Consider the following 23,368-nt stretch of genomic DNA (forward strand, 5'->3'; position numbering starts at 1 on the left):
TATTATTTGTGTCTGTTTGTATTATTTATATATTATATTGTATTATTTTGTATTTGTAGGTGAGAAAGCCATGCACGACGCCGACTTCACTTGTGCGCTTTTCAGGTTTCTGCAGCTGCTCTGTGAGGGACACAATTTAGGTATGAACCAGCCATCATTTTCATTACCCTACAGGTCTTAGGTATTGAACACTTGATTTTTTCTTTTAATTATTACCTGTTTCTGTTTGGTGTATCTTACACTGTCTGTTGTCTGCAATGAATATTCAGTAATATTTTGTCGGTTTATTTTGTGTGGAACATTATTTGTCCAGTTTCTGTCAGCTGCTGCTTAAGAGGTGTAATATAATTTGGGTGGAACATACACATTTTGTACACTGCCAAGTGAAGCATATTTTCTTGGCCTCCACTGGATAGAGACATACTTTGACAACTGACAACTGTAGCAAATACCATGGCACCGAGCAAAATCATGAAAGACTGATGACAGGTGCTGGTAAAAGCTGGTAATCTGCCATCCATAGTAAAAATTTCCCATCTATTTGCCCAGCATCAGTAAAGATAGACAAGATGTCATGCTACCATCATAATGAGATGTACAGCGTAGTTATCATTAGCCTTCAATTTTGTTTGTATACCTGACACGTATATTTGTTTTTCATCCTATGTTTTCTATTTGTCAGTACATCTGTATGTATAATCATGCACAGCAAAAACATGCAACTCTATATACACTCTAAACTGTTAATTCTTATGGTGGTATCTGAGATTCCTTTGATGAAACTCAACTTTTCTTGTCTTCATGTTTTTATGTGTCTCATATCTCTCACCCTTGGTATTTCTCCATTTCTCTTCCACTAGCCTACTTTCTCATTTGCCAACTGAGTGCATGAGTATGTGTATGTCTGTTTGTGTGTGACTCTTGTGAGCTGTTATATGCCTGTGCTTTATATCCATCTGTGCTTGTGGGTCTACCCCTATGGATGTCATGTTGTTTTCCCTTGTCTATTTCCTGTACCATGAAGAAAAGATAAGAGAGAGATAAATGAGACACAATTGTTTTGATCTAATTCTGGTGCAGAATTCCAGAACTACCTGCGAACTCAGACTGGAAACCACACAACAGTCAACATCATCATTTGCACAGTGGACTATCTACTGAGGCTACAGGTGAGCAGGCATTCCACAGTGCTTCTAAAGCACAAACAAACAAACACAAAAAAATGCACTTGCACTTGCAATGCACGTGCATTTTGCTTATTCAAATCGTAGCTCCTCCCAAAATTAGAAAAATGTCTGGTTTTATGGTAGGCCTACAGGTATTTGATAATTTCCACAAGAATAGCCAGAATGGATTTTTACATGAATGTTTGTTTCTTTTTTTAAGAAATCCCTGGTTAAATTTTAGTTTTGCTTTGCTTCACAGGTAATTCTTCACTATGTATGGAGCACAGAAGCAGACGGTTATTAATAGCTCATAGTTTAAACATTTCAACATTTGACTGTGTCTCTCCATCATGAGAATGTAAGATAATTTGTCTTTTTACATTCAATCTTTGCACTATTTCAGGAGTCAATCAGCGACTTCTACTGGCACTATTCAGGCAAGGATGTGGTCGATGCTCAGGTAAGAATCAGAGTCTCAGCAAGGGAGGAAAGATGAAATGAGATGTCTCCATTTCAATACATCAGCCCCATAATCCATCCATGAATCAACAAGATTTTGGGTAGTTTTCTCAATACATCAACCCTGTGATCCCTCTGTGAATCAAAAACAAGATTTTTGGGCAGTTTATCACACTGATTTAAAGAGACAGAGAATGCAATTCAAGAAGATGTGTGGGTGTTTCGATGCTGGAGCTAGATTTTAGTATTTCCTCAGGGTACTGACATTGTGCTAGTTAAGAACCCTCTACATGTACTGTGCCCATTCATCTGCCGTCTCCAAATTTTATTGATGATTACGGTGTATTATCATGACAAAGGTGAAATAATGTGTTCTCTTGATTGCTCTTGACAGGGAAGAGAGAATTTCTCGCGTGCCTTCAAGGTGGTGAAGCAGGTCTTCAGCTCTCTCACAGAATACATTCAGGTAAGACACTATATCTACCAATCTCTTCATCTCCCAACCTACATGCACTGTACAGTACATGGTATTTTATCTATTGCCCGTTGGGATCTGATGATATGCAAAGCTAAATGGGAATATTAAACTCTCTTACAGAAAGGTTTATATCATATGCACAGCCCAGAAATATCGGATGCACATATATTGAGGGTATGTTCGTGTTGCAGCTCTTTGAAATGTCATGCAAGTTACAGGGTTCTCCTACTTCCTCTTGAATATACTGGAAGAGATTCACCTTGTTCAGACCAAACATCTGCCTGTTGTCAACATTGGTGTCTATAACAAGGGTAAAAGTCAATACCTCGGCAATAAAAAACCATCCCTGCTCTGGCACTTTATTGGTGGCACCCAATGAGTTAACAGTAGTGTGTTTAATATGGGTGAGACAGATACTAGTGAGTGGTTTGATAATTGTGGTCATCCTTGCATAGGACGGTGCATTCTTGGGAATGCTCTCCTGTGGGGAAAACATTTTCATGTATTACGCAAATGGCAAGCAGCACAAGATAAAACATGGGCACGCACTGTGGGTTCACACTCGTTCTGCAGTTCACACAAGGCTCTGAAGATGTGTATACTTGTGGTCATAGCTAGAGATCTTTGTGATGTGTGATGCATGCGCATGTCTTCCATGGAAAACTTGATGGAAAACTCACAAAGTACCTTGAAAAACCCATTTAATATATTAGAAGGTGACTCTCATTTGCTAATATACAGAATGTTCCAATGTCAAGGATTTATCTATACATGTACACATATGCTATTGCAAAGAGGTTATACATCCAGTGACTTCTTGTCCCTTGTCTTCCAGGTCAGATGAATGACAAATTACTCCATGTCTGCATGGAAGCATGTTCACTGGTTTATTGCGCACATACTTGTTATTGTGCGATTGCTTACATCATGCATAGTTATGCGATCTGACCCAGAGGTCAAAAATATTTCATTTGCATATTTGTGACAATGGTATGTCCCTCTTCTTTCACCAACAGGGTCCATGTGCAGGCAACCAGCTGGCCCTGGCCCACAGCCGTCTGTGGGATGCCGTGGTGGGTTTCCTCCACATCTTTGCCCACCTGCAGAAGAAGCTGTCCCAGGACACCAGCCAGCTGGAGCTCCTGAGAGAACTGCTCAACCTGCACAAGGAGATGGTGGTCATGCTGCTCAGCATGCTGGAAGGTCAGGGCCCGGTTTTATGAAGAGTTAAAATTGATTATGATTATAAAAATGATTTCAACTGCAAGTCTAAGGCAGCCTGTGTGGTAAGGAAATTTAAAATCGATTTTATCTTTTGATAAAATGGGGCCCAGATGTAGGCAGGGATGTGATGGGGTGGGGTGGGGTGAGATGAAAGAGGGCTGGATTTTGGTTGGGGAGAGCATGGTGGAGTTTGGGAGAGTATCAAAGGTGTGGTTGGAGAAGGTTGGGTTTATAGGGAGGGACAGGATGAGATGGAATGAAGGAGAGACAGGATTGGTGAAGGATGAAGGACAGAAAAGTGGAGTGGGGGCAAACAGAGTGAACAAGGGAAATAAAAGGTATTGGTTGTACAGACACAGTGCAGTTGGGATCGGGACAAGGTCGGGTTGTAGGGGATTTAAAATGGGATAAGGGGAAAAGTGTCCAAAGGAATGAATAATATTTCCACAATGTCATTTGTTTCCTGTTTTTGTTTTACCTGAAAATAAGAACAAGGATATATAAGAGCAAGGGATACATCAACCAGCAGATATAATAATGTGTAAAATACATTTGAAAATGCTCATCACAAGTAAACGAGTAAACCTGGTTTTTCGAACTCTACTTGAAAGTTATTTATCGTTATTACATGGTTATGTTTGTTCTTAACATCCAGATATGTCAGATTATAAGAGGAAGCTTCTAATGTTTAGGTGATGTTTCTTCCTTGTTGCCACAGGTAATGTGATGCATGGTACCACTGGCAAGCAGATGGTGGACACCCTAGTGGAATCTTCTGCAAACCTTGAGGTAAGGATAGTTTCTTGAACAGATGATGTGATATTTTATCATTGATAATTGGGCAGATAATTAGGGTTATGGTGATGTTTATGATGATGATTCTAATGACTATGATAGTAATGCTGACACTGATGGCAATGGTAAATGTCAATTGTTATGATGTTGATAATGATGACATTCATGATATTGAGAGTAATGATAATGTTGATGATATGATGGTGGTGGTAATGATGATGATGATAATGATGTTGAGAATAATAGTAATGCCGATAATATGCTGATGACAACAATGATGATGATTACAGTGATGAGATGATATTGATAATGAAAGAGCAATGGGATGAAGGCGGAGATGACGGCAAACAAAATGCTTGAAACTGTATTTGTGATGATTTGTCAATTACCTGACTAATTCATCGATAGTCTTGCTGCATGCAACATGCATATGGGATATATGTACCATTATCTCTTTCCAAAAAATAGTGTTGATAAACACGCATGTATATGGTAAAAGTCATAGATCAGAATGCTGATACTAATACCTTGTTTAATTGTATCCAATGGCAAAAGTGAACACTCCTAGTTTGTACACATTTTCAAATAGGAATGTTTCCTTGCTTCTGTCTGCAGATGATCCTGAAGTTCTTTGACATGTTCTTGAAACTGAAAGACCTCTCTTCCAGTGAAGCTTTCAGGGTAAATAGAACTGTCTTGCAGTCTTTTTCATGCTGTTTTAATATTCTATTCTCATGGCTTTTGTGTGTTTGTTTGCTAGTATGAAGATGAAAAACAATTGATGACATACATCCTTTCCTTCAATGAACACTTTGATCTGGGGTGGGTTTAAATTGTGCTTTATAACATACACACATAGATATTAATAGGAAGATGTATAGACAGATACTTGTAGATAGGTAGATAGATAGATAGATAGATAGATAGATAGATAGATAGATAGATAGATAGATAGATAGATAGATAGATAGATAGATAGATAGATAGAAGATAGATAGATAGATAGAGGATAGATAAAAAGATAGATAGATAGATAGATAGATAGACAGATAGAGGATAGATAGATAGATAGATAGAGGATAGATAAAAAGATAGATAAAAAGATAGATAAATAGATAGATAGAGGATAGATAGATAGATAGATAGAGGATAGATAGATAGATAGATAGAGGATAGATAAAAAGATAGATAGATAGATAGATAGATAGATAGACAGATAGAGGATAGATAAATAGATAGATAGATAGATAGATAGATAGATAGATAGATAGATAGAGGATAGATAGAAAGATAGATAGATAGATAGACAGATAGAGGATAGATAAATAGATAGATAGATAGAGGATAGATAGAAAGATAGATAGATAGATAGATAGAGGATAGATAGATAGATAGATAGACAGATAGAGGATAGATAAATAGATAGATAGATAGATAGATAGATAGATAGATAGATAGATAGATAGAGGATAGATAAATAGATAGATAGATAGATAGATAGATAGAGGATAGATAGAAAGATAGATAGATAGATAGATAGATAGATAGATAGATAGATAGATAGAAGATAGATAGATAGATAGAGGATAGATAAAAAGATAGATAGATAGATAGATAGATAGACAGATAGAGGATAGATAGATAGATAGATAGAGGATAGATAAAAAGATAGATAAAAAGATAGATAAATAGATAGATAGAGGATAGATAGATAGATAGATAGAGGATAGATAGATAGATAGATAGAGGATAGATAAAAAGATAGATAGATAGATAGATAGATAGACAGATAGAGGATAGATAAATAGATAGATAGATAGATAGATAGATAGATAGAGGATAGATAGAAAGATAGATAGATAGATAGACAGATAGAGGATAGATAAATAGATAGATAGATAGAGGATAGATAGAAAGATAGATAGATAGATAGATAGAGGATAGATAGATAGATAGATAGACAGATAGAGGATAGATAAATAGATAGATAGATAGATAGATAGATAGATAGATAGATAGATAGATAGATAGAGGATAGATAAATAGATAGATAGATAGATAGATAGATAGAGGATAGATAGAAAGATAGATAGATAGATAGACAGATAGAAGATAGATAGATAGATAGATAGATAGACAGATAGAGGATAGATAGATAGATAGATAGATAGATAAAGACATCAAAAAGCTTGCAGTAACTACAATGTTTACATGTCACCTTCTAATAATACAGCCAATGGTACAATGTGACCTTTTTCTCGGTAGGAAAGTACCAAATTATCATTTTGGTACCTGTACTTTTTCTTTTTCATTTCACACTTTTTCTCATGTCATTTATTTGATACACCAATCTAAAAAGCTTTCCAAATATCATTTCTTCATCAGGAGTATGATGCCAATGGTGATGGCTGGATATCACACAAGGAATTCCAGAAGGCCATGGAAGCCCAGAAGATGTACACCCAGTGAGTGTTATTTATCTATTTTCTCTGTACTATGGCCACAATGAATGCAAAGGTGGAACTAACATGAATGCAAAGGTGGAACTAACCAATAGGATGACGCACATCCGATGCATCCGCTTCATCCGCTCTGCATCCGCTCTTTCCACTATGCGTCCATTTCGCAATGATCTCCGGTAACCCCTTCGGAGCTGTCATCCACTTCCATTCGCTTTCATCTGTTAGGCTTCCGATGAACATTCGTTTAACATCACCGCTACATACTACCCACGTCCGTTCTTTTTCCGTTCTGTTTTCGCCAATTTTCGCCAATTTTGTCAATTTCTGGAGCGGATGAAAGCGGATGGAGCCATCCCCGAAATTTTGCTCGTCCGCTATGTCCTCTCTGCATACGTTTTGTGTCCATCGGCCAGTGGGACCGGGCCTTTATAAATTTATTTTATTAGGTCCCTTCATGATTGAATATCAACCAAACCTCCTGTCTCTTTCTGCAACACTTTATTTCAACCAAATCAAATTGAACTTCATATTACAATATGATTGTCTACATCACTTCTGCTAGCAGTGGGTTTCTTGAGGAAAATTTACTTCTCCCAGCTTAGTGTGCTTGAGAAAACATATGTAGCTGTCCATACACCATTTTATGGAGAATCAAGTGCTCTAATAGTGCAGAATTCATGTACTTTCTTACCAAAACATATTAAACACTGCATATGTTCTGTTCAATGCTAGGGTTAGCATGATGTAGCATGAACCAAATTCTAATGTTAGGTTCATGTACAATATTCTCCTCAAAATTTGTGAGGATCCAATGTTGAATGACCAAGTGAATTTGGTATTAGTCTAGATACAAAGGTCTGACAAATCTTGTCCTAATATTAAAACTACTTGCAACTGAGGACTGGATGATTTTATTTTCTACAGAGATGAGATTGAGTATCTGCTGAAGTGTGCTGACAGGAACAATGATGGACGGATCGACTTCAATGAGTTCACAGAGAGATTCCATGGACCAGCTCAGGACATTGGTAAGCCCGCAGGAAGACACAGGGTACCTGTAGTGATGGGAACAAAGTGCTTATGTTCAAAATTGTGACAGGCTATAGAGTTGTGTTTAATGCAGGTTGAGGATCTCATTGCACCAGACTCAATCCATTGTCTTCCCCAGAAAAACACTGCAACCTGGCAGTGGATAACACATGGTAGACAATCGTATGCTCACACCCAAACCTGACTTTTCCCCAAATGTGGTCTTTTACTCGGCAGATCAAGTCTATGAATAATCACACGGGGAAGGTTTTTTTTTCCTCTTCACAAAGATACGAGAAATTTTCTTGTTCGCCACCAAAAGTGTGATATGGTCTCGTCTATGATTTTATTAGTTATTAGTTTGTGTCCCTGCCCCAAATTTAATGTGATAAAATGCTATGGGAGCTTGTGACTGACAAGGCAAAAGCAACAGAGTTGTGTCCATAGATATGACACTCCAATGGGGTGAAGGGTCTCGTTTGATTGGCTCAAGGGAAAAAAAATTTTCATGTTTTTTTCTATCATTGTGTCATGTACCTATTCATTATATTGGCCATTCAGCAAATATAATGTATGTAGTTCCATGACAGCCTTTTTTCAATGACTTGTGTAGGTATACATATAGTCTTAGTAGAATATAGGTTGTAAAAGCCATCTATCAATAAGTTTGTTACAGAAATTATTCATTACTGTACATTTAGGATAATTTTGTTGGAAGTGTCATGTAATAAGACACCCAAATTTTGCCGATAGTCAGAATCACTATGTGATTGTTTTTTGTAAAATGTCTCACCCTTGAATTTTGCCTTCACTCAATGAGCTTTATATTGCAATTCATGAAGATCACATGACTATTTACAACCGATCAGATATTCTGCTACTTAACCTAATGTGCCATTACACATATGCAGCTTATTGGCGGTAAACTTGTCAAAGCTGTTGATAGTGTCAGTGTGGACCAAGGTTCATCATGTTTGCTTTGAATCTGTTTTCACATAGGCTTCAATCTCGCTGTGCTGCTTACCAATCTTGCTGACCACATGCCCAATGACAGAAGGTAAGTTACCACCACTTCAGAGATTGATTTGAGATTTTTTTTTTTGCCATCTCCACAGTATGGCCTTCTATTGGGGGGGGGGGGGGGGGGGGTTAAAGGCAAAGAGGGACAAATATTTGAATATTTTTTAAGAATTGTTTTTGTCTTTCTGTCTTTCTGCTGCACAACTTGTGCATTAGACTAATTGAGACATATGCCTTGTTTCAGTGACTGTTAAGAGTTTGGGATATATCTATGAAAATTATCACTACATTGTATATTATTGGTATACATTTGTGTGATAACAGTATATGTTGATGTGGAGAATGCCATTTCCATCATAATTTATTGTAAAACTTAACCTATATGTATCAATTTGGTGGGATAATGTAGATGAAAGTTCTTGAGACTAATCCAAAACTAGTTCTGATCAGTAGCAACATTTGAAAGGTGCAAGAACACCAGAATTAAAGAGGATTAGATGTTGGATTGGACTGACAGAGCTTAACAATTGATCTGCATTTAAATATCTACTTAATGTTACTCATTGCAGTGCACATGTTATGACTCTGAAATAACACCATGTACATTGTATTTGACAATCCCCCCAAAAAATCACAAAGCCTTGATAAATCTGCTAAGTTTTATTATACATTTGAATGTCCTATATTTTAAATGAAATGAACCAGCAAAAATATAAAAAAGGGGAAAAAAGTGTCAGACACTAACCAATTAATCTCTTAGTAATGTTATCTTCTTTATCTTCTGGAGTGTAAAGTGTGATGATCATCTTCATATTTTCATTTGTAAGTTTGTACTCATGCATATTCCAGGAATTTGAATATTTCATTAAATTTCATAGTGTAGATGCAGTTAATGTATATTTTCATTGTTGTTTCATCATTATGTCTGGTCATGTCATTCTTTTGAATCCTACAGATTGGAACGTTTCCTGTTGCAGGCCGAGAGTCTTTTGACATACTTTGAGCCCTACCTCGGACGGATTGAAATCATGGGTGTGTTCTCAGAATTTTTTTTCTATTTTCTTTTTAGATTTCTATGACTGACAACCTTTCCAGAACCACCATATGACCTACTATTGATGTTCTATTCAAAACAGGTTGTCAATGGTGATAGCACAAGTACGAGAGGATTAAAGGTCCCCTGACATTCATTACACATCACCAATTCAAGAGACGTTTAAGCGACATATTTTGTATCACTTTATTTCTCTCTTTTTCTGCAGCACTAAGCTCTGCCACCCCCCCCCCCAAAAAAAAAAGAGAAAATAAACAAACAAACAGACAACTCTCATGTCTTTCATGATGTCATCAACAGAAGTCATCATGGACACATAGCCAGAATTGAATGTCAGAGGACCTTTAAGCCTACCTTCACTACATACTATCACCTCCTATTTCACAGCCAGGAGAGATGAGTGACATTATCATAGCTGAAAGACATAAGCACTGTAATGTCTTGGTCTGGACATTGCATTATGGATCCACGTCCAGTTTTTCACCATGATACAGTGACACCTGTCTGTAAACTAAGAATATAATGGTCTTCCTGATTTGAGAGTATCTATTTAGTAGTGAGATGCATGTAAGACTTGTATCTTCTTGACTGCTCTTTGGAATTTCCCTGATGGTGGCAGAGGAATGTTGGCAGCCGTGTACATAGCAGAGGTCATCATACATTGCAGCTTGCTATCAATTAATTTACTTTGTGCTTCACAAGACTATTCTTCAAACCTTTTGTAACTTAAGTAAGGCATCAAAGCATTGAGTAACCCAGTGAGTAGTGTCAGTTAGTTTGTATTGTGGAAAGACTTAAATGTAGTTTGGTGGTTTTTGTTTTGTTTTTGTTTTTTATCTTGTAGGTAGCAGCAGAAGAATTGAGAGAGTGTACTTCAAGATCACAGAGTCACACAAGGCACAATGGGAGAAGCCACAAATCAAGGTATTTCTTCTTCTGTAAAAGGTCATTCAAAGTTCATGGTGATGATCATTGTATAAAAAAAAAATGTATGGCATTGTTCTGGGTGTATGTGTGAATGAAGGATTCTTGTCATGATTGTAGAGGTAGCTGTGGGCAGAATCTACATGTGTAGCTCAAGCTCATTGTTCTCTGTTGACCCACACATCTGTAACATCTCTCTCTAATTGCATACATTGTATATCCAAGGTTCTGCAAATATATGTGGCTTACAAAAGGTACAATGTACAAACTGCTGTAGATCCTCTCTCGATTTTTAATGTTAAATGGTGTAAGGCTGTGTTATGGTACACTATGCTTAGTAGATGATCACTGTTCACAATAATTACTTGAGAAGAAACACCATTTAAAGACAAGTTGTAGTTTTTAATGTACAGTATTGTTACTGATTTTCATTCATTCATTCATTCATTCATTCATTCATTCATTCATTCATTCATTCATTAATTCATCCGTCTTCATTGGTCTATGTCAGACATAGAAATTTGGTTTCCATTGACATTTCATTGTACCAAAATAATCATGACAATTCAAACATACGCATCACAATTACAATTACATATGTCTATGACAGGCACAATGAATACAAACAACACCCTACAAATCTATTACACAATATATATAATACATGAACCCTTGATGGGCCTTCTACAAGTAATAGACAGCCATGAAGTATTTAGATGTTAATACATTAATGTATCTTGTATGATATAGAGGGTGTATTTGTCATTTCTTTTTACATTGGTGATATAAGTTTCCCTTAACTCAGTGTAGCTCCTTACGAACTGACTTATGATTCATCAGTAGCTTTGTATTATGACCCCATATGTACTTAGTAGCCATTTTATATTCAAGGTGCATTTGACCATCAGTGTATGAAGGAATTACTTGTTTCTTTTTTGAATTATGAACTATACTAAAGTACAGTAAGCACAGTATACCAGTACATTGCATGACCAACCTTTTGTATTTTGTTTGTTTGTGTCTGTTGTCAAACACAGGAGTCCAAACAGCAGTTTCTCCATGAAGTGGTCAATGAGGGAGGTGAAAAGGAGAAGTTGGAGGACTTTGTCAACTTCTGTGAAGACACCATCTTTGAGGTACGGGGGGAAATGTGCATCTCTTGAATTTGAAACAAAAGGGTAAATCTATTCAGTGGGGAATAAAAACCATTACAAAGCATAGCATAGATGTAATTGGGAATATGGATGATTATCATGTGTTCCTGGATATTTCAATGGTATATAGTACAAATATGATTCGCTCCCCAACCCCCTTTTTTCCCTACCTGGGTAGAGTACTTTGGGGCTGTACCCTATCATAAGTTTACTCTGCTTCAGGAAACATTTGCTTTTTTCCAATATCATTATCAAATGGTATATGTTGGATCATAATACTACATACACGGTATTCCATCCTTTCTCAGGTTATACATATGTTCAGAAGCAATCAGCTTGTAAGGATCTCCAGTATCTCTTTCTACCAAACTGGATGATTAGACGTGATACTGAGCTCTGTGTAAAGTGCACAGACCTGGGGGCACTGTGGTATAGTGGATAAGACTCTTGCCTTGGAAATGGAGGTCCTGAGTTCAAGTCTTAGCAAGTGCTTACATTCTTGGATATCAGATGTTTTACCCGCATTATCCCTCACAAACCAAATGAAGAAATGGGTACCTGGCAATGCTAGGACAATGATAATGCCCTCTTGAAAACCAATGCTAGTACACACTGTACTGAAGAGGCTACCCTGGGTAAATAATGATACTCAGTGCATGACTGTAAAGTGTGGCGGTACTGTGATGCACCTACTATACTCTCCATATATTGGTTATGTCGTAAACAATACGGTCACCTCCAGTGACTCAAGACTTGCATTGCTGAACGACAGAGAAGTGGATTCAGTTCCAGAGTGTGAATTATTTATTATTCATTAATAACAGTTAGTTTCAGTATATTACAAATGTTCCTGTGAAGGGTCATGGAAGGGTTATGAATTCCCCTGAGTTTTACATGTAACCATTCTTGCCTTACTCCAACAGATGCAACATGCTACCAGCATCAGTGATACTGGGGACAGCCTTGCGGAGATCTTCATGAATCTGACCGTTGGCGCCAACCGGGATTCCCAGAGCTGGCTGGTGTGGGCGGTGCGGGGCATTCGCCCATCCAACATTCGTAGGCTGACCGGCGAGTTCTTCAGCAGCTCCCAGTACAACATCAGCAAGATCCGCAGCATGTCTCTGCTCCGAATCTCATTCTCCTGCATCAAGCTCGTCTTCGTCCTCGTCTTCAAGCTCTTCAAGTTTTCCTTCTTCGTTGTCGGGTGAGTCTCACATTGGAAAGATTTCTCTCTCTATCTCGTTGTTATTGCGTGGGGCCCCACTAAATATCAATACCGCGTACATTAAATTGTCTTGGTGTTCCTGCCGTTTCTTAGTGTATGTCACATTTTTGTGCATGTATCAGTAATGTGGCAGGATGTGTGTGTCTGTGTGTGCATGGGTGTGAGAAAGGGTGTTAGTGTTTAATGTCGGTGTATGTTGATGCAGACGTGGCATTTCTCATGTGATGATGTTGGTGATGATGAAGATGATTCACAGCTTTTGTATGGCACCACATATATGTACATGTACATGTATCTGTTTAGAAAAACATATACACCTCCAAGAGTTACTAATTGAATGCCTGGAGAAAAAAGCGAGTCTTCACCGAAGCTTTGAAGTGCTCGAAATTATACATACATGTACCAGTAAGTGCCAAGGAGTGAAATATTTGATTTGATCTTATTCTGTGAATGATCTTTTCTCTTTGAAGAGGGAGTAATCCACAGTATGTACATGATTTACAGTCTATTATGTTTCTGTGGAAACAATGTACAGTGTGCAGAATGTGTTGCTGGTATGCAGGTGCAATGAATCTTCATTTGAGTACAAGTCATGGGTTCTTCAACACTTTAGATATGTTCTTTTGTCTATGTACATAATATATTTGGGTCTGCAAATGATGTATTTGGCTTCTGTTTATTGTTCTGCAAACTGAGAGGATATATTACATGACTCTAGAGGAAACATGGTGACACGATGGTTTCATGTTTCCATCCTGTCATGACTCTTGGAGGGCATTCGCTCTTGCGAGGAATTCAGCTGTAATCATGATTCTGGAGATACTGAGATCACACACAGAAGTGAGAACTGCAGATGACAGTCCATATAAAGCTGTACACACACACACCATGGAGTATGTGTCTATCAAACACACAACTTGTGAGACCCTTTACATACACTTGTACATATTCTAACAAGCATAATGGCAGATAGGAGTACAAGGTCAATCTAGACTTCACCCTCTCAAATGTGTATAGGGATATCAGACTGTTGAAATTACAAAGGTCTACACAATTGAGTTGATGCTCAAGAGTTTAAAAGTCCTGTAAGTTTTGCCTGGAGAAGCAAAAGGTCATTGCGCTTGAAAGAATTGTGAGCCACAAAGAGATTGTGATCATCTTTTCACTTGTCAACCATCTTCCTAGAGTGCACAACTCCAAAACTTGTCACAGGTTAATTAGATAATTGCTCCCAGGATTGCAATGGATGCTGTGCAAAGTCTGTGGCAATTTCAGCATCTGGTAGGGAAAGGATTTCCTTTAGTCCTGATCTTCTTCACACCTGTTCTTAGTCCAAGAGTAAATATGTTTAAATCTTATCTGGACCACCACAAACATGAAGTAGGCCTACAAGGGCTTTATATTTGTCTCTTTATGAAGAGACCTTGAGAGTCGGTTGTTATTTTATGCATGTCTTGGTGGCTGATAGACTTAAAAACAATTGGCATTTCCCAGTTTTCACATGCTTGGTATGTTAATGTCATTTTCACAGTGCTGTTGAAAAATACATTTCCTGGTCATGTAGGCCTACATTAAACCACCCAAGTCCCAGAAACTGTATTTCTGTGGTTTGGTCCTGCATATTTTAGTCCTAATTCATAACTTTTCATTGTAATTGTTTCATGGTGTAGAGTACAAAACAAAAAAACAAATAAAGAATAAAAAAAAGCTTTCATATGAGCCTTTTGTTGTTCAGTAATATTTTTGGTCCTTTTGGTCTTAGAATTTTCAAAAGCCTCGTAATAGCTAAATTATACATAGTGTTCCTTTGAAACTGGCAAACATGATTTAGTTGAGTGAAGTTCCTGATTCTCTTTCACGTTAGCACATTGCCATAAATTTCTTCATTGATTTTGTGCAGATTGAATGAAATGAGTCAGTTCTATTTGATCTTTCCGAGGTGCTAATTTAATGATTGTTTTCCTAGGATGTGATTGGATGAGCAAGACTGTTCATAAGTTGTGATAGCAGGGCTACCAACATTGCATGAAAGTTTGTAATGATACACTGTGAGGGAGTGAGCGACCAAATCCGATCAATCAAAGCAATAATGGTGGGGGGGGGGGGGGCATTGGAGATGGTCAGTGGAGTGTGTCTCCCCCCCCCCCCCCCCCCCCCCCCCTTTCCAGTGAAGGGAACTTTTTTACTTTTTAAATGGTGCACTCTGGCACATACTTCAGTAAAGATTTCAGCACATGCATAGAGAGAGCTCGTGTCTGAGGGAAAATCTCAAAAGTTTGGGCTTGGGCATATTGAATGTTTGAATTATCAGGGATTTTGGAGACATTATTTGATAGGTGTCAAGATGAACTGATTGGAGTGATGGGGAGAGGTGTATTAGACTTGTGTGTGGATGTGGTCTCTGCACATGTTTGTGGTTTCAGATGAGGGTGTGTTCAATGAATGTGGTCTGCATGGAAGGCTAAGTGCAATCTGTGCAGTGTGTGCATTTATGTACACTGTAAGTATACATGTATACAGGCGTAGCGTTTAGGTGTCTAATCATTCCATTTGTGTGTCAAGGACTGGTGACGTAAGCTCATAATGTCTCTCTTTGTAGTAATGATAGTGTGTGTGCCAGCTGATAGCCTCAGTCTGTATTCACAAATGCTATAGTCACCATCTGCAACACTCCTATTCATGTAAGCATGGTGACATTCAGTGATATTTACAATGTGTACACAAAAATGATACATTATAATTGACAGGGAGTTTAAGTCCTGATGTGCTAAGTGGCAGGAGGTTAGTTCCTGAAACACCAGAAAAGTGTCTTCCTTTTATAATATACAAGTCATTCGCAGTGGACTTGAGAGTGTGAAATGTTTACTAGTTTGTATAGAACAAAAACATCTTAATAGGAATCATATATCAAACGTTTTTAAAAGCAAAAATCCACTCCTTAGTTGGTCATGTAAACTTTGATAGATAGTTTATCAAAGGAACCAAACAGTAGAAATATATTTAGATGCACACATACAACTAGAAAGGTTATATGGAGGCCCAAAATTTCATGTGTTTAAATGAAACTGGTTTTAATAGTCACAATCATATGCAAATTGGAGATAGTGATGTCATCGTCTCACAATTGTATATATTGGCTTGTACATGTTGAATGGAGAGAAAAAAAAATCAGTATCATACCAAACAGGTTTTTGGTCAACAACCTCGCAGTGCATACAGCCCCTTCCCCTTGAGTCATAATTGCTATATGGGTCATTCTTCGCTTAGTATATATTTCTGTGCCCCGCTAGTTTAAAGGTAATGTGTGCAAAAATAGAAGGTCATTTAATTACTTTCTGTTCTGTTTACAATGACTTACATTCATATAGTTAAGATAACATGCAAAAAAGGGGTTGAATTGTTTATCCTGACCTATTATTTTAATTTTCCTGTATCCGTACCACAGAAAACCCCATGTCCCGGTGATACTCGAAATAAAGATCCTTATGTCGCATTTCAAGATGGAAGCATGTTGAAACGTTTTTAAATGCTTATTTATTTCATTTCAGCCTGTACTATTAAATTATTAGCATAGGATATACCAATATCAAACTATTTAAGAAAAAACTTAAATTAATAATTTAAAAGTGTGTGTCCTGCCATTTTGCGTCATCTCCGTCACGAACATTAAGGGCGCCATTAACAAAAAATTTTGGTACCCTAAGTATCGATTTTAGTGCTACATGACAGTTACATGCTGAAGTTGAAGAACTCACCTGGTTTTTCCCCTATTTTGATCAAGAAAGTTGCAATTTTTTTTGAAATTTGTGACAAAAGCCAGGTCGTACCTTTATTCAGCGTCATCTCTGAATGCTTAAGATTACATATCAAATCAAATTAATTTATAATTTTGGTGGCAAAACAGGAGAGAAGATCATACCCTCTACCAGTACACACGGTTCTTACCGCAGGTGAATGGATTAGGAAGATGATATGAGACCATTAACTGTTGGACCCGTCATCTCCGTCACGTCATCTCCGTCACGAAAAGTGACGGAGATGACGTTGAGGGAATTTTTTCTTTAGTACAAACTAACAATAAAGTGATATTAAAAATGTATGGTATTAATCATATTGGAAGTCCTTTAACCACTGCTACTTTTTTTTTTTTGATTCAGTTGCATTCAATATCTATCCTTATATTTGTTTATGCCATATTGCATTACAAAATGTCATCTCCATGACGTCATCTTCGTCACGTCACATTTTGCATATATTCATTACTGCAACACTAAAAATTAAAAGTTATTTTGATTGAGGAAACACCCCATAAAGATTTTGCCCATATTATATGCAGTCAACATTCGTTGTGATTTTCCCACTTTATGAAAGATTTTCCATTTCTGAGACACTTTTTCTTCCAATAATTTGTAAGGCCAAAAATATACACTTAGTGAAGAATGACCCATATCTAACCATGCTCTATCTTTTGTATTGGAAATGGCATATTCTCCACTGTTTCAGTCCTTATAGTTGCCTTTGTACCAAAAACCATCTAAAGATATAGCATGATGGATCACCAGACATGACCTCTATATCAGCATGTTTCTTTCTGATTACTCTGCATACACTTTGCAATGTCGGTTACCTTGTGCAGTTAACAAATAGTGTCATGTTCTTTGTGAATCTCTGCCCACAAAGTTTTCACATTCAGTTTTCTTTTCTTTTTTCTTCTTTTTTTTTTTTGTTGTTGTCTGTTGTACATCCAACCGAGTCGGTGTCAGTATGTGGAACTTCCAGTTGGAAGTAACAATGATCATAATTGATGCCATGCCAATAATGCAATTTGTACATGACGATGCATGACACAAGTATACACAACATGTTAAAAATGATCATTCATGCATCATCATCTGTGCATAGCTGAAATCCGCAGACAGATCTGTAATGTGTACACAATGACAGGAAATTCATTATTTTGCAATTGTGGAATTGATCTTTACTCCGTAGTGGTATAATATTTCATATCTCTTGCCCACCAATGTGGGGGATGTGCAACAGTGCAGTTTGTTTTCATCAAAAATGAAACTATGGATTCGTGGAAGAGATGAATGGTGGTTTTCTGTTTGTCTTGGTTTGTGGGGGAGGGGGCTGTAATTTAATTCCTGTCAAAGTAAGTTATATTCTTGTTTTAAAGCCAGATAAACTTCCGGAAGGCAAAAATGCCATTATTCTTTCATTGGTCATTGTTGGAAGACTGGATATGTCTCAGAGAAAGGTAGTTTTAATTTCTCTCTACTATGAGTTTTCCAGTGCTGTATTTGATATGTATGATATAATGATGTATAGTACTTTGATTAGGTCTGACACACAAGTCAAAGTTGACATCTCAGTATGTAATATTGCTGAATATATTCATAAGATTGGAATTTCAACTGTATAAAAATTCATTGTGGCACAATCAGTTGAAAATTGTGGTTTTATTAGACTTTCACCGCCTAAGGATCTGCAAGCTCTATCTGATGATGAAACTATCTTTAGCAGGTGATCGACAGTCTCAACAAACGGTAATTTTTCACTTTGATATTGTGCAAAAATGAACTTTTACACAGTTTATATGTAATTCATTCATGGTTACATTTGAACAGCCATCCTTTCAATTAAACATTTTTATCATGATAGTAAAATAAATCTTTCACAACATTCACGTCATGATAGTAATGTATCACAGTGACACTTGTGAATAGGACAGTGATATGTGATGACTGCAGTAACACACTGGTGAATAGGGCAGGAAGAGCTGTGTGGTGGCCTATGCACATTTTAGGACTAGCGCCCTCTTGTGATGATTTTTAGTTCACTGTGAACACAGGAAAAAAGATCATAACCTGTCACTTGATGTATTTTCTCCTTGTCAATAATTTAATTTAAAATCTCAAAGGGATAATGTCATCACCTCAAAACTCACTTAAAGAGTTTGCCCACTAAAATATTACACAAACATAAGACAGGTTGTTGTTCATTGATTCAGCAACTACATTGTACAACCCCTACTTATCCTGCACGTCATTATTCTGATGTTATTATGACACAGCGATATTTTTAACGTAAATAAGTGAAGGGCAAAGTTCTTTTTTTTTTTCATGCCAAACAAAGTTCAAGAAGATACACGTTTGTGTGCAGGTCAAAGAGAGACTTCGGAGGCACTAATTTTGTGACGTCATCAAATTTACAAATGTGGTTATGACTTTCATTGTTGTATAAAATACATATGAAACTCTGAAATCCCATTATTTACCCAATTTTGATGAAATTTGATTCAGAGCAAATTTCAACTGTAGATGATTTCAGAGAAGTGTTTTCATAACCCACTATCTGCACATGGTGTGAATGAGGGTATTATACAAATGTAGAAATCATATTACAAAATCTTGGGAATTGAACTACTTCCTCATTTTTTGAAATATTGATTTTGGTAGAGTGATCGACCGCTATCATAGGTAGATATGCTAGATACCTTTTTTTTTGTCAGTATAGAGTAATGCATTGCCATGGTAACAGCAAATTTTAATGAAAATGATACCAAAATTTTGTGGATCAAACTATTCTCAGTTTTAAAGCAATTCAGTTAAGGCTCAATACATGTGATTAATGTAATGTGTAATTGTGCAAGACGCCTTTTTTTTTTTGTGAGTGTTCAGAAATCTGCTGCCATTGCAACAGCAGTTCAATATACAAATAATACAACATTTTGTAGATCAAATGGCTCTCTCACTTTTTGACCATTTGCATTGGAATTTGGGTCATATGATTACTATAGTACAGTATGTTATCATGCAAGACACGTTTTTTGAAGTGTCAACATACGCGTGGCCATGGCAATAACATGTTTTAAAGTCGTACAAAATTACGTGGATTGAGATAATGACCTCGATTTTTTAGTATTTGATTTGAAATTTAGCACATGTGACCTATATAATTTGTGAATGAGCAAAACACATCTGTCATCAATGTTTAACAATGCATTGCCATGGTAACAGCATTTTTTGGATAAAAAACACAAAAAATATTGATTGAGTTAATTCCCTCAGGTTTTGGTGCGGGGTAATAATCACATTCAGCGATATTTTTAGTTTGTTTTGTCTCTTCTTCCTTTCTTTTTTTTTTTTATGTCAACTGCCTATTCTTCATCTGTAACTCTGGCCAGTGTTACACATGATGATTTTGTGTCATTGGCTGCATTTTATACCTGCCCCCCCCCCCCCCCCCAAAGGCATTACAGTTTGTGGTTGTCTTGATCCCACAGATAAGGATGTAGTGAGGATGTAAAGCCTTTTTGTATCACTTTCAGTCTTATCATGTATCACTATACTCTCAAAATATCACTTTACTTCATTGTAAAGCAACAAATGTTTGCAAATCAGAGCAAACGACCTTTTGCGCAGCATGAGATTTTTGTGAATTGCCACTGGCATTCGATACATATGTTGTAGATAGGAACTTTCCGCATGCATTTTAGTTTCACAAATCTTGGCTCGCAAAATTCGTGAAATTGAAATGCATTCAAAAATTTTGGAGTTTTCAGTACTTTTCCCTTGTTTTGCCTAGTTTTTAAAGGAAGGATCACGCATGATGCACAAATTAAATCCTAATCTTGGTGATATAGTTGAAAAGTCAGAATGAAGCAAACTTTAGATAAGCAGTATTGTTTTTCAAATGAAAAGAAAGAAAGCCATTTCTCATATTATTGTATTGCTTACCATAGATCATAGTCTGTTTGGGTGGGTGGTCTTCTGCAGATCTGTGAGGTTTTCATTGATTTCTACATGTAGCTGGTTTATCAATTTTCATAATTTGTTGTACTTTTCTTAAATTATTCAAACAAATCATTTGGAAAACAGATTAGACAAATTCTATCAAATTATTTGCTGACTCTGTTGTGGAGCATGAAGTCATCTACACAGCCTCTTACTCATATGTGGAAAGACAACTGCTTCATGTTTTTTTTTTCTCCATCTCTCACATGGAAAAAGATAAACCAGAATTTATGTTCAGTCAATATGAATATTGGCATAGGTGACACTACAATACTGCTTGACTATCTATAGGCATAGGTTATTTAAATGTAACCCACATATTTACAGCTTGATATTGGAGTTTAAGAACAGTAGTCTTTTGCTTTGTATGTATGTATATATGTATATATGTTTGTTTGTTGGTTGGTTATTTCCCACAGATAGTCTAGAAAGTGCTTTGCATTCTATTCAATGATGGAAAATAGCATCATGATAATTAACCCGTTGAGGACGAGTCCCGAGTATACTCGGGCAGGTGTCTATGGGAAATGCGTGTTGTAGCAAAATCAAATCGTCCTCAACGGGACAAGATGTTACAAGATGTAAGAGGCCTATGATTAATTAGTGTGAAAAGTTATACTGATTTTTTGTGAATGTGAGAAGCATACACAAATCATTTAGTACCTTAGTTTCAGTGAGAATTGTTTGTTATCTTTTTCTCTTTCTTTTGCCTCTCAAATTTTCTATAGTGTGCATTATGCAGGTATTCTTGTACAGTGCTTTACATGAAATGAGTGCAAGCAGGGATTATGTGAGTTAAGGAGACAATGTTCTGTGAAATGATTATATAAGGTAACTGACAGGTATTGTTTTCCTCCATATGTCTTTAAACAAGGGTAGGCATCTGTGTTGGTGAATGGAATGAAGCCATTGTGAGAGAATCTGATACACATTCAAAAACACAACAACAGTGGTACCAGCAGATTTCATTTACAGGGATGTTGATGTATAATGTCTGTTCAAACATCCTAATTACTTGATCCTCTCTCTCCCTCTCTCTCCATCTATCTCTCTCTCTCTCATTTCAAGAAAGGTTTGGAATTTAGAGAGCGTGAGGTCTCACGCGATATATTGTTTTTTTGATCGTTAATATTTTGTTGCCGTGTGAGACAAGTATACATGTGTGCAGGCAGGCCATGCACATTGTAGAAGAGTCAATCTAGTGAGATGAGAGTTCAAGCCTGAGGCAGTGGTTTGGGGCATCATTGGGTCAAAAGAGTAATACCAGTAACTGACACGCAGTGAAAGAGAAACAGAAAAAAAAAACACCTTTTATGGTGTGCATGTACCCTACATGTATGCTGTTCTGTGGTAAAGTGTAGCCAACTTGTGAAAGTTACGTAGACCACTGGGAAAACAACAACAACAAATGAAATATTATGAAATAAAAATAATAATGAAAAAGAAAACATTCATCAAAGAAGGAACACCTGTATAAGGTTGCTAAAGACCACTGCTCTAGGCACTGATGATATGGCTATCTCAGACCTAGTGATATGAGTTGGGATGTTGTCGTTGTTGGGTTTTTTTCAGTATCAAAAGCAAAATGAAAATAGATAGGTACAGTTGTAACTCTTGATGACTTAATTATTGGCCTTATGCTTAGTGCTACTCAAGCTAAGCATTTTTAATGATTCTAAACACTTCTGAGATGATGATGATGATTAAACAACATTTATATAACGCCATTTATCTGTAGAAACATTCAAACAGTGGTTATTATACAACACCTCAGAATGATGTCGAATTGTGATTGGCCAAGAACATGTCACATGACATTCAATAGAAAATACCTACCAAACTCATTGAGAGTGACAGCCATACAATAGGCCCCTGGCATGGGCCTATTGCACGGCTCGAAGGTACTATAGCACGGCTTCGTGGGGGGCTACTAATGCATGGCCGCTCACAGAGTTCTGTGGCTCACAGCAGCAAAGCGTCAGCAAACTACATTGTACGTGCTGGCCGGCTGCGCTGCGATGCGCTGCCGGTAAACAGACCAGTCGCGGCGGAGTACTGCAACGTTAACGTGTACGCGCAGCTACTTTACCTAGCTAGTTGCATGTATTGCGGCCTACCTACTGCTGTGTTTTTAGTTTTGACTCTGATCTGCTACGTGGACCACAGTGATCCCAAAATCAAGACTTCATTTCAAGTTGAGAAACCGTAATTTGATTATTTGTCTGTGTTTTTATACAAAATCATTTTCGGAAATAGAGAAAGTCTAGACCTACTACTAGATCTACCGACATCTCAGGTAAACTCGATCTAACGTTAGCGTAGAATGGGTATAGACCCTGCGGAGTTTGTGATTCCTGTGACTGTGTGGTCGAATCATGACGAGTGTTTGAAAGCAGTACACGGGGTGGTTTACAATTCTCGGCCTAATTGTTACATTTATTTTTGGGCCTTCCTGAGTTAGCGGTCACTAATTTAGTACTGTGATTGTGGACAAGGTGTTGTACAAAACGAATAATTTATGATTTTGTTCGTGCATTGGGGCACGTAATACCGCACTCGGCGCGAGATTCGCCACTGGT

General features: G+C 37.1%; 1 protein-coding gene across 1 annotated transcript in view; it reads left to right on the forward strand.

Moving 5' to 3' along the window:
- Positions 1-23,368, forward strand: part of LOC139730913 (ryanodine receptor 2-like) — a 147,998-nt gene that overhangs the window by 91,621 nt on the left and 33,009 nt on the right. Inside the window, exons 68-81 of the mRNA XM_071641792.1 lie at positions 60-140; positions 1,081-1,169; positions 1,570-1,626; positions 2,020-2,091; positions 3,120-3,306; positions 4,046-4,116; positions 4,738-4,803; positions 6,508-6,587; positions 7,509-7,612; positions 8,613-8,670; positions 9,589-9,665; positions 10,532-10,611; positions 11,649-11,747; positions 12,689-12,972. Of these exons, the coding sequence (XP_071497893.1) occupies positions 60-140; positions 1,081-1,169; positions 1,570-1,626; positions 2,020-2,091; positions 3,120-3,306; positions 4,046-4,116; positions 4,738-4,803; positions 6,508-6,587; positions 7,509-7,612; positions 8,613-8,670; positions 9,589-9,665; positions 10,532-10,611; positions 11,649-11,747; positions 12,689-12,972 (1,405 nt within the window). The remainder of the gene's footprint in view (positions 1-59; positions 141-1,080; positions 1,170-1,569; positions 1,627-2,019; positions 2,092-3,119; positions 3,307-4,045; positions 4,117-4,737; positions 4,804-6,507; positions 6,588-7,508; positions 7,613-8,612; positions 8,671-9,588; positions 9,666-10,531; positions 10,612-11,648; positions 11,748-12,688; positions 12,973-23,368) is intronic.

This window comes from Diadema antillarum, unplaced genomic scaffold (genome assembly GCF_040938485.1).
Source record: "Diadema antillarum isolate AM-2024a unplaced genomic scaffold, OU_Dant_1.0 seq00000343_RagTag, whole genome shotgun sequence".
Lineage (NCBI taxonomy): Eukaryota > Metazoa > Echinodermata > Echinoidea > Diadematoida > Diadematidae > Diadema > Diadema antillarum.